This window comes from Ischnura elegans, chromosome 1, assembly GCF_921293095.1.
Source record: "Ischnura elegans chromosome 1, ioIscEleg1.1, whole genome shotgun sequence".
Taxonomy (NCBI): domain Eukaryota; kingdom Metazoa; phylum Arthropoda; class Insecta; order Odonata; family Coenagrionidae; genus Ischnura; species Ischnura elegans.
Window position 1 is genome coordinate 22,022,599 of NC_060246.1, and position 15,900 is coordinate 22,038,498.

Below are 15,900 nucleotides of genomic sequence, written 5' to 3' on the forward strand. Positions count from 1 at the left end.
TGACGTAATTTATCGATCCTACTTACCCTGGCGAATTGAATATATTCCTCAATAAATTGATCACACTTTCGATGCTGAGTCGCTGGATTTCGATCAAATGCAGTAATGCCGGCGCTTCTGGTTTAAAGTCGTTGATTATTGCGCCTTTTCAGAAACAAATACATCACCTATTGCGCATTCTTGTTCTGTGAAGGCGGTAAAGGCAGTGGTTGTAAACACAAACCGCACGGACGTATAGTAGCTACGGACGCAATGAAATGCTAAATCGTCACGAAAGGTTCACTTTATCTGTTTATTTTTCGCAATTATTTAAATCGTGTAACTATTAAATGAGCGACGGGTACATATACTATTGATTCAATTCCAGTGTTCGATTGATGTAATGATAGTGTGTGTTTAGTTTTCATTTTAATTATTTACTGTTTTGCGTCATTAAGTGATCAGTGTCGATTGAATTATTCTAACAATACTTTTCCCAGAAAAATTAACGGCTACCCGATGGATTCCGTGAAAACGCATATTCGATATGCTATTTGAATCGGAAGAATCGTATCTTTACAACATTTGTGGAAAAATTGTCTAAATTTCCGGTAAAACGTGCCATATTTACTAATATCTCCGATTATAATCCTCATAAATATACTCAAATAGAAAGACTATGAGAACATTAGCCATTATACCATTATATATAACTTTATGGTCACCTTTAGTATGCTAAACTGGATTACACTCGATTATAGTCCCCCCCCTTACTTTTCCGCGGCCATTTTTGGGAAAAAAGGGGGGACTATATTCGGAGATATACGGTAATTTGGTATAAAATGCAAAAACAGGATATCACTCCATCTCCAATGACATTGTAAAGTAAACATATTAGTCTATAGTTGGACATCTGATTACACAAATTGCAAACCTCATGAGTCTTGAAGAATGGAGATTCCTCAAATTTGGAGCGGATTTCTCTCAGTCTATTTAGAAGTTGATTTCTGATCAGTTCCCCTCCAGGAGAGAAAAATACTCTTAAGGTTTTGCCAACATCCTCTCGAGACTTCAGCTTCTTTAAGTCACCAATGACGTCAAGTCCACGCAGCTAAAAAGGAAGTTTATACTAAGTTCAATAATGTAAGTAAACAAGGGTGGTAAGAAGTGCTACAGTTCAAATTGCAACAGTCTTCATCAATTCCATTAAGGGCCACAGCCATTCAAAACAGGTGAAAAAAATGAATAAGTTATCTAAACTTTCTTACTACAAAACTTTTTCATAGGGTGCATTTCAGAAATTCTGAGGGAAATTTCAAATGCTCAAATAACAAAAATTACGATTTGAAGACATTTTTATATTTCTCAATGGACATGTTTTTCACATTAAAATATGATAAAAATTTGCATATTAGGAACAATGAATATAAAAAATGCAGTCATAAAATTGTGCAAGACATTTTAATAACCAGGCAATATAAGGAACATCAAAAGGGACATTTGACCACCAACTGCAGCAACCAGGAGTGTTTGAGGAGAATTTGCGCCATGCAAAGATGCAATGGAAAAGGAGTTTAGAATGTTTCCATGATATGAATGTGCATATTATGCATATATATTCACCCACTCACTCTTATTGCTTCAATTCGAAACCCAAGGGATGATGACGAACTCTGCTCTTCCCGAAACTGCATATACCTCAGCTTGGTTACCATCTGTCTTTGGTGTTCCTCTTCTGTTGGGGCACATGGATCTACTTTAACCATCTAAAATAAAAGTGAATTTTCATTCCTTAATGGCAGGAATCATTTGCTTTTACTTAAAGTAAAAAAGTTATAGGTAGTCAGAGACAGAAAAGTAATTTTATGACCCCTCGTGAAAATAACCTCTACCCTACTTGACAATAACTCGTGACTGCTCACTATTTCAAAGGAAAATAGGGAAAAGTTTCCTCATGATACTACCATCTCTTCATATTGATGGCTCAAAACTGTAAGATGTAACAATGAATCAAATTTGCACGTTCTGCATATATATGTGTAGGAAGAGGTAAAGGAAATAAAAATATTGAAAATTTGAGAAGTAAGAAATGCTGACATAATACAGAAAACCCACTTCTTAGGATGGAAAATGGGGGTGGGATTGTGGGAGAACGGATAAAAACAAAATAAAGTTATTTAATACTCTTGAATCTTAATACATATATGTATGACAGAGAAGGCCAACACTTATTTCTATTATTGGTTCATAATTTTTCAATGTTTGTATGCCGTTTTGGAAGGAGAGGGAAGACTTAATCATGTGGAAAGAGATAGTGACGCCATTAAAACATTTGTCATAATAATGTACATGAATCTAAAAAAAAACATGAAACACTAAGCTCCTTACACATAACATAATAGAAAAATTAATAAACTACTAAAGCAATTAAGTGAAAATAGCATAACGGACAAGTTAGGAAAAAGCACAATACAGTTGTTAAGTTTCAATCCTTTCCAAAAAATATATGTGTGTAACAGGACAATCACACAGGAGTAGTCTAGAATTCAACTACTCACAACAAGGCATTGGAAGTAGCCAAGATAATAAAAAAGGCATTACATACCATTGCCATTATGAGATGACTCATAAGGAATTAAATATTCACCTTAAGATAGAGGTCATGCCTCGGAGGGGAGGAGATGTCTGCAGATGCTTCCTTCTCAAGGAATGTCCGTGTTCCTATCTTTACATCCATCACATACGGATCAACAAACCCAAACAGAAGGTCTTGAAGTTCAAGGAATTTTTCTCCTTTATATGTAACCTGAAAGGGCAAATGAAGCAAAATTTTGAACAATAGAAAAAAAGGCTTTCAAAAGGATTCAACAAATCATAATTTATTAATTGCAATTGAGGCAATGGAAATCAATCACTATTGATATTTCCAAATGAAACACAGCAAATGACTCCCCCAAGGAGCAAGAATTATCCTGCAAATTCAATTACGAGTAATAAGTAATTAGGGTTAGATGAGATCCTATTTTTTTCTGTTCTGCTTCGGTTCTTAATTTAGTAATACTCTACATTCAAAAGGTAAAGAAAATTTTTTGCCTGAATGTTAGTCTCATCTACAATATTACCAATTTCATCCAATTGATCAACTAACTAGCAAAAAAATCACCCCCATAGACAATGGTTATCACAATCAGTGCTGGGTTCTTCTTTAGCACTTTAATATGTTCAATTATCAATCACAAAAGATGATTTTTTTCACCTCTGTTAATTTCATTGAGGATTAACATTAAGGGGATTGAATCGCTCATCTTATTAGGAAAAATAACATCCCAAAGACATCATTTCTCGCTTTTGGGTCCTTCTTAATCACTCAAATATGCTCAATATCCAATTGCAAAAGATGACTGATGTTTTCTCTGAATGTTTATCTCATCTATGATAACATAAATTTCATTCAATGAATCATCTAATTTGCAAAAATATCATCATAAAGACACCAAGCTCATGGTTCTGTGTCCTTTAGCACTCAAATACGTCCATTATTCAATGGCTAAAGACAATTTTTTTGCCTGACTGTTAATCTCACCTACAATAATGTCCATTTCATCCAATAGGCCAGGGCATCTCCTAAGATACCCTGAAGCACACTCAACGGTCCATTGGAGTCTGAAATATTCGTCAGACACAGGGAGGCATACAGGGTTTCTCTCTCCCACTAGCGACCATGTTTTTTTCTCCCCATTGCTGCTGCACTGCTATTCACCTATTCGTTGACTCAGACTACTGTCGGCGTCAAAATGATGTGCCGCTGTACTTTGTAAATTTATATCTAGATTTCAGTGCATACCATGCCAATGAATTATACGCCATTCTAAAGGAAATTTTATTCTCAATTCTGATTTTTTTTAGTTTTATGAAAAATTAAAAAATGTAGACACGCAAGTACAATAAATGACTCCGCGCATCATAAAATTAGCCGTTTTGTCAACTTCATGAACTTTGTAACTCAACCTAGGGAAAACTACTAAGTCTATGGCATTCATCTTGGAGAGAATATTTCAGACTCCAATCGACCATTGAGTGTGCTTCAGGGTATCTTAGGAGATACCCCAGCCTATTGGATGAAATGGATATTATCGTAGGTGAGATTAACAGTCAGGCAAAAAAATTGTCTTTAGCCATTGAATATTGGACGTATTTGAAGATGAATGCTGTAGACGTAGTAGTTTTCCCTAGGTTGAGTTACAAAGTTCATGAAGTTGACAAAATGGCTAATTTTATGGTGCGCGGACTCATTTATTGCACTCGTGTGTCTACATTTTTGATTTTTTCATAAAACAAAAAATAAACCAGAATTGAAAATAAAATTTCCTTTAAAATGACGTATTATTCATTATTATGGCATGCACTGAAGTCCAGATATGAATTTGCAAAGTACAGCGGCACATCAATTTGACGCCGACAGTAGGGGATGACCTTGACTGGGCAGAGTCAGAAAAATAACTGCTAATGATTGCTGACTTGGCTTGAGGAGGCTCTTTGGAATGGGTATGTAGAGAAAGCAATGTTACAGATGACAAAGGGGAGCCTGCTCAGCAGGTCAGGGATTCGAAAAATATCTACGAAGACGAGTTAACCTCCTGTGATATCCATGCAAATTTATCACTCATGAGTAAAATGTATCACCATTATTATTCACCCATCCAATCTCCAATAGACAGCCTTGAGTAGGGTGGCTTCCTACACACACAGAGATGGGAGACCTCAGGAAGCAGAAGATGGGAAATTGACAAAGGCAATGCACAAATAAATTGTTCATGGTAATTGGCATTATCATTCAGGCAAAAAAAATCATCTATGGCTACAGAACAATAAGCATATTTAAGTGCTAAAGGAAGAACCAAAACTTAGAATCGATGCATTGCAATAAATTTCTAGCTTCGTAATCTTCTGCACACGACGAGGTCGAGTGACTTATTTCATAGTTACACCCCCCCTTTCTGTCTCTAAATGCTCTTTTCTTCCATTAAGCACAAATCAAAACGCATTCCAAATTTTGATCCTTTTTTTTCGTCCCTCATCTATCTTGCACCATCGCCATCATAATTTTCCCCCCACTCCTCACACCACCCTATGAATTTACCATTCTTTGATATTTATTTGTACATACTGTGGAATGTTATTTTGTTAATTGCTGGTTACGTTTTACTTAAAGTAGTTAATTGTTTTCTTTGTTATTGCTATTCCTCCGTAATTGGCCTGGTGATGTTTTTTGGACTGCATCAAATAACTAAATAAATTTGGCAAATAAAAATTTTTCATGAAATTTTTCTGGACAATAAAAATAACTAGTATTATCGGGAAAGAGTAATTCCAATTTCATTTATGGAACATGACTGAAATGAAGAAATCCTCTAAGATTCTTTGATCTAAGAATGCTATTGCAAGATATTAGATTAAAAATATTTTCACCTCTCTGAAGAAGCGAGGAACGATGTCTCTAGCAGGCTCCCTCTCTGCCTCTTCAAATTCATTTTCCTCTCCCAAATCACCCTCTGGCCTCCACAACCATCTCCTAGCTTTGCCTAGAAATAGAATACATCAAAGAGAGAGCTGCTTATATTTGATGAGATATTTTTAAAGCAAAGAGAAACATCAGTGATGAGCTGGAGGAAGGTTTCAATCCTCCCCTGATAATCAGATCTAAAAGGAATTTTCTAAGACTTTTAACCACAAAAAATCAAGAAAGCTGACGTATTTTCATGGCCCTCTTTTTATACATCACTCACTCATCTAGAGCCCCTGTGGTGGTTAAAACAGGTCAAAGATCTAAAAAGATAGTGCTCATGGCAGGGAGATGCTGGGTCCACAGAGCTCCATTTCATTTTGGGGGGGAGTCATAAAGCTAAATTTCTAAGGTTATCTGCATGCAATAAAAAGAATTGGTTAAAAAATCATTGAGTTAAACAATAAAAGGAACTTGCTGCATAAGTTAGCAGGTATAAAGATATACAAAGAAAGATTTTTGTGATAGGAAAAGAAAAAATAACCTATATTTTTGGCATTTAGTCCAATTAATACATGTAAATCCAATTTCATTGGTATTCATGATAAACAAAGCCTAACAACTAGGAACTGAAAGTTAAGCCATAAATAGTTATAGATAATTATGCACAATGGCAGCATAATGCAACATTTGTCCACCCTGTCAAGACAGAAATGACGTTGTAGCAGTAGAAAGAAAGTAAAATTTGAGACAAGGACCTTAAAAATTTTGTCGTGAGGGAATCAATTTTGCTGCAGAATTGGATTTTTCCAAAACCATTCATCATTCCCTAAGCAAAAAAAAACAGTGCAAACAAGGAGCAAGAATTCAAAACTCTGATCATTTTACAATGCACCACCTACAAATGTATAAAAGTACCTATTTCACCTTTTTTCAAGCTGTAAATTTAAAAGGAATGCCCTGAGACAAACACTCTCCACATATTTCACTTTACCTGATTCTGATATTCCAAAAATTTTTTCATAAACCATCCTCTCCGAAGGGTCTCCACCTTTCTTCCAAATGGTGCCGGGGCCAGCAGGAGCCAGGAATCCAGAGTGGCCGGAGAGTTGGAACCAAGGATGATGGCGCCTGCCACAGGCAAGTCTCAGGAGGACATCACTGGCTGGAGCAGTCAGATCAAGAGCATTCTATGAAAATAATTCAAAAGAATATCCATACAAAAGGGGACATGGAAGTACACATAAAAACACCGCATTCTCAATGGTGGGAGGAAAGCAATGCAGAGAGTGACCATCGGTAAAAAGCATGCCAGATAAAAGTTGTATCCCTAGAGAATAGAACGAAGTCAATGGCTCAACTGTAAAAAAACATTAAAAAGCTCACCTTTCTAAATTCATTCCATTGAAAACCAAAATCTTCCTCAGACACTGCAGCCTTAAGTTTGATTAATAGGGCACCTGATGAAAACACTATAAAAATGCATACACCATTTCTACCCTATCTTTACACCTTTTGTTACCATAATCACTTGAGAAATGTGTTGTTTATTCCATTGACTATCGTTTTTTTCCCATGCATGCTGCACTACCAAGTCTCGAGCACCCTACATGCCCTTGAAAGTAGATATGCTGACAATTCTCCATTGATTTCTCCACTGATTACTGTGTCACTGCCTAAACTTTGCCAGCTTCCGCCACGGAAGTTCAAAGTACCCATGTGCTAATCCAAAGGTTGCAGGTTTTGATTGCAGCTGGATAGGTTTCCCTATCCAGAGCATGTGCAGGGTCGTCTATCATTACACCATTATAATCCCTGATAGAAATGTCCCCTTTGCTATTTCTTTCAAGGATCACCCTCTCAGTGATTCAACCCAAAGGTTAATTTGGATAGGTAAGGGTAAAGTCCACCTCAGACTAAGCCACAGGCATATGAATCTCACACATTTCGGGTGAAAGGATCAGGTTCCTTTCCCTAGGGCACTTGCACTTTGCAGACTTTTGATTTGGGGTGTCCAAGGCTTCCCCCAGGATTTGAAACTGAGACACCTTGATCAGCAAGCAAGCCTACCAACTGAACTACCACACTACCCTTTTCAAGGATGGGGACAAGGAAATAAAAACTAATAATTTCTCATGTGGTATAGCATTCCACCTTAAGGGATTGGCTTTATTATTTTGTAATATACTTACCCATTAGAGACAGAGTAGCCGTTCATAATTAAATAAAATAGAAGTTAATTTTGAGGGAATATCAAAAGGGTTACCGAGATAAGTGTAAAATAGAGAGACAGTGAAATTCATGAAAACATACGACAGAGACTGATCCCGTCAACTATGCACCAATGGCCCAAAAAGTCACCCACTATCTGAAAATTTCAATTTTTTACTCCACGAATAGCCCCCAAAAAATTTTCAACCTTATTCAAGGAAAACTATTGAAATGCATGAAAAATAATACATCTGACTCCACCCCGCCCATCAGCACAGAGATTAATTCAGACCGATTTATGAATCAAGGCAACAACTTAAAAAAAAAAAAAGGATTGACATATTCAATAGCACACCAAAAAATTTTCCCAAAAATAAATTTTCGCAGACTGTTTTTACTGTGTATATTAAAAGGAGGTACTCACCAAGGCAAAAAATTGCAGGAACACATTTTTTTCTACATCATCACGAGCAAAACTCTCATCATCAGTTCTTGAATTCGGGTCACATTTTTGTCCAGTAGGTAACAAATCAGATGAGACACAATTCTGCAATTCCTGGTGGAAATTTAGACGGAAAAGCCAATATAAACAATAGGAATTTTCAGATAGCAAAAGATGATAACATCACCATTTCAGGAAAAAGTAACGACTTGTACCCGTAAAACAGGCCAATCTGATTCATCCACTAACCCATCAATGTCCACCCAAATAATTGGCAAAAAATCCTTGGAATTTTGGGGATTCATCTTTTATTAATTGGCCAAATGAGGAACTATGAAAAAAAACTCAAAATGAAGAAAACTACATATGTAAACCTACCCTTACTAGTAGATTACCTTAAAAGATATGAGCAATCCTCATTGCTATGTTTAGATTAGGTGAGAGAGCGAGTTGAAGGATGTATAAAATAAAAAGAATGAAAAGCTTGATTTAAGCATTGCCTAAAAAAATACTACAATTTTTGTTTTGTAGGTTTTTTTATGAGTAATATAGAAAAGAATTACAAGCACATAGTTAAGAGGATAAAACAAGAGGATTAACCTGAACAAGTGATCCGCTAACACTCAAATGAAGGAGGACACACACAAAAATCCTTAATAATTTTCATAGAATTTTTCACTACAAAGATGGATAAGGCAAGGGCGTATGGAAAGACCAGGGAGTTAAAGGGGATAAGCGAAGGTCATTAAGGTTGTGTCATTCCAGCATTGAGGCAATGGAAACCAAAATTTTAAGAAAAAAAAATATACCCTATTGCTGTATTTCATTATGTAGTCATCAAAATTATGTTTGAAAATTTTTAATTTTTGTTCTAGTTAAATACGTCTTATACCAATACCATTTTTCTTGAATTTGAATTAAACACGCTCAAAACTTTATGAACATTTACTTCTGAGGAGCAGGGAGGGGTCAACCTAAACTAACCCTACCCCTCACTGGGTAGTGATGGGTCGGTCGGCTATCATGCATGACGAAGATCTTTCGCGTAATTGATTGATGAACAAGATCACTCCAACAAACAAAATGATCCTTCAGGCTATTTGCAATTGATTTCCTTTATCTGTCACTTGCAACTGAAGTGGGTATGTCGGTCGACAAGCATAGGTGACCAAAACTGGCCATCTGTCCTTTGTGATTGAGAAAAGGTACTCAACAATTCACAATAAAAAACAGTCACACGCAAATGACGTTCTCCATTATACACAATGCCTCGAACAATCATGGTTTTTCTTATCATAGGAATAAGTGATTAATTATGCATATCTATTCAGAAAATAACATAGGAGCCATTTCATTTGAATTATAATTTACCTTACATTCGTACATCCTATCAGTATCTCTATAATTTGCTCATGTTCATAATTGTGTGCCACAATTATGAAAAAAATAGAAATTCAGTCCTCTACACTGATGAAAAAAAAGTACTGTGTAAATTAATACCCAGTCTGAGAGGAGGAAAATTTGGCACATTTTTTCAAATAAAATTCATCGAATAAAAATAATAATTCCACACTTATTATGGTTAGTAAACAGCTTAAAAGGTTTTTGGTGACACACAGGCCTTCTAATGTCTGTCACAAAACATGTGTAAATATTTTTCAGCTACTAATTGCCTTTTTTTATAAGAACAACATAAAACCTCTTCCACCCCTCATAACAAGAGAATGATACCTAACCCATTCAAAACATTTGCAAATTTCAAAGTAACCCAGTATAGTCCTAAGGAGTTGACGTTGTTTCCCACAATAGCTCCGTATTTGAAAAATGTTCTGTTACCATGAATGAAAGTTTTAAAAAGAAATAGCATACACCTTTAGAGCCTAATTGTCAAAGAGCTAAAGCTACAATGAAAAAAGTCAATAAATTTGTCAGTCACAAAATACAACACGAGCTTCAAGCGTTTCCTTTCCCACAGGGCAATTATCTTTATGTGAACGTTTATTACGACCCTCCTTTACTACTGAAATGAGAACTATCAGAATGCTCGATTCCCGAGGGAAATCATACACCGTGAGATATTTAGCATCGAAAAAATCTTTAGAATACAAAGATTTAGAAGAAATGATCGAAATGTAAGTTCATTTTAATTTTTCAGCATACGAAAAAACGAGTACTCAGAGTCAAACATTCACTTTCAACAAAATCAATAATTCGTTAAAACCCAAAATGACATTAAAATTTAGTACTTACGACTAAAATATCATTCCCTGATCTCTTCTGATCGCCATTTAGCCTTTGAGAGAGGACCTTGAAAACAAAACCAAAGAAGCGAATAAATCAACAAGTAAATCACAATGAACAAATAATTTTTAGCCTCCTTTACACATGCTTAAGGCTTAGATTTCTTTTCAAAACCTGTTTAATTCCCTCAATCACGATAAATCAAAGGTCAGAGCACAGTACCTACTACAACTAAAACGCAACACGACATTGGACTATCCTAAATGTCAACTTCAAGATATCAAAGACCTTTGAATTAAACCCATCAATACGTTATGACAATAATTCATTTTTGTACGAAACCAATGTCTTCCCCATGAAATTGAAACCCTCAAAACTACCGTTCAATCAGTTAGATCCAAAACAAAGCGAGATAAAACCCATTGCTTACGTTAAGACAACAAAGAAATTACCTTCCAGCATAGATTTTATTGGGAAATTTTTCAATATTCCTCCCGGCTAAAGATTGTGTGAAAAACTTTAATGCAAGGAAACGTTCATTAATACTTCAAGGACTTGCTGCACATTAAGGCTACCAACAGTTTCACCTAATAAGATTTGGAGCCCGAGTTAAACCTTCATTACCTCTTTCCAAGCATTGCGAAGGCGATATGAAGTAGAATATGACGTCGGGGGAAACTGGGTGACAGATGAATCCATGGCCAAAAGATACCAAAACACGTTCGCTCCCCACGTACGCCATTTACCGCGAAGCAGACATCACATGTAAACGCAAACATGCTTGGAAAACAAGCGAAGGCCCCTCGAGCAATCGCGAGAAGGAATTTGATATTCGCGCATCCTATTGGTCGTTACGTGTGGTGGAAATGCCGCGAAGTTTAAAGAGTCAAATTCTTGCAGATCCATATTCTAACGCACTACAGAGCTTTCGCGGGGTAATTAAACAAATTATAGCTGAAAATTTGCGATTTCCTTTTAAAATTTTATTTTTATTCCATTCTACTCATTATTTTATCATCATTAAGTCTCTACTTGTTTCCATTTGTACTATATGAAAGTAATTCAAATTAACGTTATCAGATTATTATTTTTGGGAGGAATTAATGAAGATTGAGAAATAAATTATCCTTATTATCGATAAAAAGGGTAGATGCACGAAAAATAGGAATGGAATATGGATAAACAATAATTTTATCTTCCTTTATTGTTAGGGCACCAGTGATTCGCATTGGCAATTCCACAATTCTACGCTCTAAACAGTTTTCAACGTCTTTCCGCTCAGTATCCGCACCCCCTAATGGATTTCTACAGTTACAAAAATGATCTGAAAAATTCCCTCCTCCCATTCATACCTTCTTCCTCCTTCGTGTCTCATCTAGAGGTTGCCTCTCCTCAATACGATGTGCAGAACTTCATCGTTCCTCCTCCTTAGCGTTCACTTCACCTCCTCCACGCTTCTCCATACCCCTACCTCGAACGCTTCCAGTCTTTTCTCATCCCCCTTCCTGTCCACGTTTCCGCACCGTAAAGCCCTACACTCCAGGTCAGACTTTTTACAAGTCTTTTCTTTAAACTCCAACAAAATGATCGTCTCATTAGTTTCGTGTGGGGAAAAGTACGGAAATATATGCATGTAATTTTCTGTGATTTAAACTATCGCTTACCTTATTCTGAAACTCCTGAAATGAAAATATAATTTCAAACACACAATGATAGCAGCCAAACAATGATTTTTCAGATCATTTTTGTAACTGTAGAAATCCATTAGGGGGTGCGAATTTCAGGTATTGGCATAATTCTGCGTATAATAATAATTATAATAAAAACGAAGTACACATCATACTTATTATTAGCTCTCCCACGGGTGTATTGCCTCACCCAAAACATCAAGGTCTAAAACTAAAGGTTTACCGAAATATTCGTTCCTTACAATACAAAAAGCAGCAATTCCAAACACTTGCGGCACTATCAGAAATTTTTAAAAATTCATAAAAGTGGTGAGTGCTTGGTGTAACCTGTACCTCTCCTGAAACCAGCAAAAACGCTTTGGGAATAAAATAAAATAATAATAATAATAAAAAGTTCTCGCCGAAAACAAAGGATACTTTCATTAGCATATCATTAATATGATTTAAAAGGCTTTCGCCATGTAAACCTCTTTGTAAGGAAGTGAGGTAATAGTTAAAGGGAATGGTAGGAGGGAATCAGCAAATGGTTGCAAAGAGAACGATTAAGCTGGTAGGGGGTGGATGCAGGCAACAATAAGTGTCTTGGGTGCGCCACCAGGGCGAGGGTCGGGGAAAGGGTCGGAGGGGGACACGCTTTGGGTACAATAAAGTCAGAAATGATGCGAGTGGCACAAAATAGTAGTTCTTTAGAGAGTCACTATCACTAAAATCAGAAACACATGAGAGGAAAAAACACTCACCAGGGAAAATTTTTTTTACTGGAGCATTCGAAGCATCTGCTTCATCCTCAACATCCAAGAGAAAACTGGTGGGATATAAGGGAGGCAGGGTCAAGGAAAATGTTGAACGAAGGAAGGGAAGAGAGAGGGAGGGAGGGAGGGAGAAGTGAATTTGCAGGTCACATTCAGACCAGGTATAATTCTGCGTATAATAATAATTATAATAAAAAGGAAGTACACATCATACTTATTATTAGCTCTCCCACGGGTGTAGTGCCTCACCCAATACATCAAGGTCGAAAACAAAAGGTCGCCAAATGCATGCTAATTCCAGGGTATGGAGAGGGATGCAATAACAGGAACTTTGAAATAGTCATTAAAGCGGGAGTCGTGGGACAAAGAATTGTGGGTACTGGGAGAGATGCGTGGGGGGGATGACGGATGCATAGGTGGCGTGGTGATCATTTATTCTGAGGATGAGGGGGGTGGTGCATTGGCCTACATAGGAAGCGGGGCAGAAGTTGCAATGAAGTTGGTAAATGATGTTGGTGGAGGTACTGGTGGTGGAGGGAAAAATCGGGAGGCACTTAAGTTTGGAGAGAAAAGAGGTAAGGGGAGAGGATAGTATCTTACGGGTTTCACATCTCGGACGGTCAGTGGCGCAGCGAGGGGGGATTTTGGGGGTTAAACCCCCCCCCCCCCCCCCAGAGCACAGAGAAATGCTTAAGTTTAATCCATTTTACACAATTTTATTGATATTACTAATAGATGGTAAGGATTAATAAAAATATCCCTTAGAAAGCCGTAAAACTCTCCATTTTTAACCATTTATCTTAAAAATCTGCAATTTATTAACATCGCACCTAATGCTTATCCTGGTGGGTATTCCACACACCCCGGTATTAGTTGCACCTAAACCCCCCCCCCCCCAGCATAAATTGCTGGCTTCGCCCCTGCGGACGGTTACAATGTGAGGGTAGGATGGTGGTGACTGATTGGGATTTTTGAAGAGCGCGGGTGGCTTTAAAAATGGTGCTTAGATTTGGTGGTCTTTTATAAGTGATCCGTGGAGCAGTATAGAATCTCCGATCCGGGAAACAAGAGATTCATTCACCCAGGTTCCTGGAGAGGGGGCGGGAACAGAGGAAAGAGATAAGGGACAGGGGGCGCCGCCGCCGAGATGAGAGCCCGACGACGTCTCCAGGATAATAAGGATGGGGTAGGAAGGTTGTGTGATGAGAGAATCTCTACTCCGGCATATAGGTGGAATGAGCTGCCACTAGCGAAACCAACTTTGCTGAACCTTAAGAAATGGCGGATGATTCCATAAAAGAGGACAGTTTAAGAAAATTTTCATTAGATGGAAAAAATATGAGGCTATTTGAATCGGCAGGGAGATTTTAAGGATAGAACATTTAATAAATGCAGAGGGGGATTACGACTATAACATGGGTGGTACCAGAGCCGTCGTTGTGAAATTGGACGCACGTAAGTTGCCAATAGGGTAGTTTCCTTCATCAAAGAGAACGAAAGGCATTGATTGCGATTCGTAACCCACCATTAGTGTATTCATAATGTACAAATTATTTGGTTTTAGAAATCCCAGTTTGGAAGAATTGTAATGGTCACTTTTTACCTCATTTGAAAAAGTCCAGATTGGCGCCCATGCGATGCCACTCCACGTGACGTCATAGGGACCTAGTTTCTACACGAGAGGATAGGAGTTTTACATCGTCTGAGGTTACCAATGCAGGCATGAGGCACAGAGCTCAGGGAAACATGTCTTAATAATCACCTATTAAAACTGGCTGAAGTCGGAAAGTTTTCTTCGTTTGATAAGGTATTAATAATCCTTGTTTAAGCCAAGCGCTACCAGCTAGCATGGTATTCAGCTACCTGCTAGCATCCTGCGTCGTATCAGCGCTCAGAGCCTCGCCCCAAGGTCACCACACTTGCGGCAGCGGGAAGCAGAACGACGTCACGCGGAGTTTTTCCCAGCATTCATACTTACCCGTCGCGTTTTCGCGCGCTTGAAAATTTTCACTTTTCATTTAATCGCGAGAAATAGATATCGTCACATAAAAATCTAAAAGCGTGAAATCGAGGAATCGCGTACTCAAGGAGTAATAATCTTTCGATTTAGTCAGTAAAAAAATAATAGGAAACCACCCTATTATGGATCCTTCACTCTAGATGTGAAGAACTGTTGGTCAAAGAGGAATGAAATGCTTATATTTCCAAGTACTGAAATATCAATGACTTAGCCAGCAGCTATCAAACGCTAGGACACAACTTAAGCAAAGGTGGCGAAGTTTTAAATAACTAACTAATTGAATTTAAGTATTCTAATTGTATTTTTAAAATGTTTTTTGTTCCCATAGTTTTTATTCATTTTATTAATTCTATAACGACACTTCTTTCTATGATGAATCTCAGATAAGCTACGTTTGTTTTAACTATTTTAATGTACTGCCGAGCGCTGTCTTACTGTCGTTGAATGGCAACCCCTAATAAAGATAGAATCTTCTGGGGTGCCCAATTTCACTGTTTATCTATGTACGAGTATCTATGAGAAATTTTTAGGCAGTGAAATAAATATCTTTGTTATTATTATTAACTTCCCCACCAAACAATTGAGGCAATCACACGGTCAGGTCGAAATGTAAGAACTGAATAGCATTTGCCAATACATATTTTAATTGAAATTTAAATTCGTCGCCTCTGTCACAGAAAGATTTCTCCAGGGAGGAACAAACCACGCAGTGCCAATCTCCTGACGCCATACAGCCGCGCAGTGTGTCGCTTGGTCGCCCCTCGCTCTTCCGCGTTGCCAACAATAACAGAGTTCGCGTCACGAGAGGCTCGTTAGGCCATTCGCAAAATGAGGCGCAACTCCGTGAGTGGTGACTCATGGTGAGTTTATATCCGTAGTGCGAGCGAAAGCTTACGGCTTCGCGCATCGTATCGCGCGGGGTGGAATTACAAGAATGTTACTCTTCGCGACACGATCGTATTCGATGATTTTTATCTCAATTTAGCCAATTATAATTGCCAACTATAATTTGCAGCGAGCGTTCGGGATCCGGCGCAGACAGACTAAATCCATGAACTTAATCA

At 37.6% G+C, this 15,900-nt stretch overlaps 1 protein-coding gene across 1 annotated transcript in view; it reads right to left on the reverse strand.

The window, feature by feature from the left end:
• Positions 1-11,158, reverse strand: part of LOC124156912 (inositol-trisphosphate 3-kinase homolog) — a 32,786-nt gene extending 21,628 nt beyond the window's left edge. Inside the window, exons 1-8 of the mRNA XM_046531394.1 lie at positions 11,001-11,158; positions 10,386-10,442; positions 8,118-8,249; positions 6,477-6,672; positions 5,449-5,561; positions 2,627-2,785; positions 1,611-1,745; positions 914-1,090 (exon numbers count right to left, since the gene is read on the reverse strand). Coding sequence (XP_046387350.1) covers positions 914-1,090; positions 1,611-1,745; positions 2,627-2,785; positions 5,449-5,561; positions 6,477-6,672; positions 8,118-8,249; positions 10,386-10,442; positions 11,001-11,075 — 1,044 coding nt within the window. The 5' untranslated portion in view covers positions 11,076-11,158. The remainder of the gene's footprint in view (positions 1-913; positions 1,091-1,610; positions 1,746-2,626; positions 2,786-5,448; positions 5,562-6,476; positions 6,673-8,117; positions 8,250-10,385; positions 10,443-11,000) is intronic.
• Between the last annotated feature and the right edge of the window lie 4,742 nt (positions 11,159-15,900).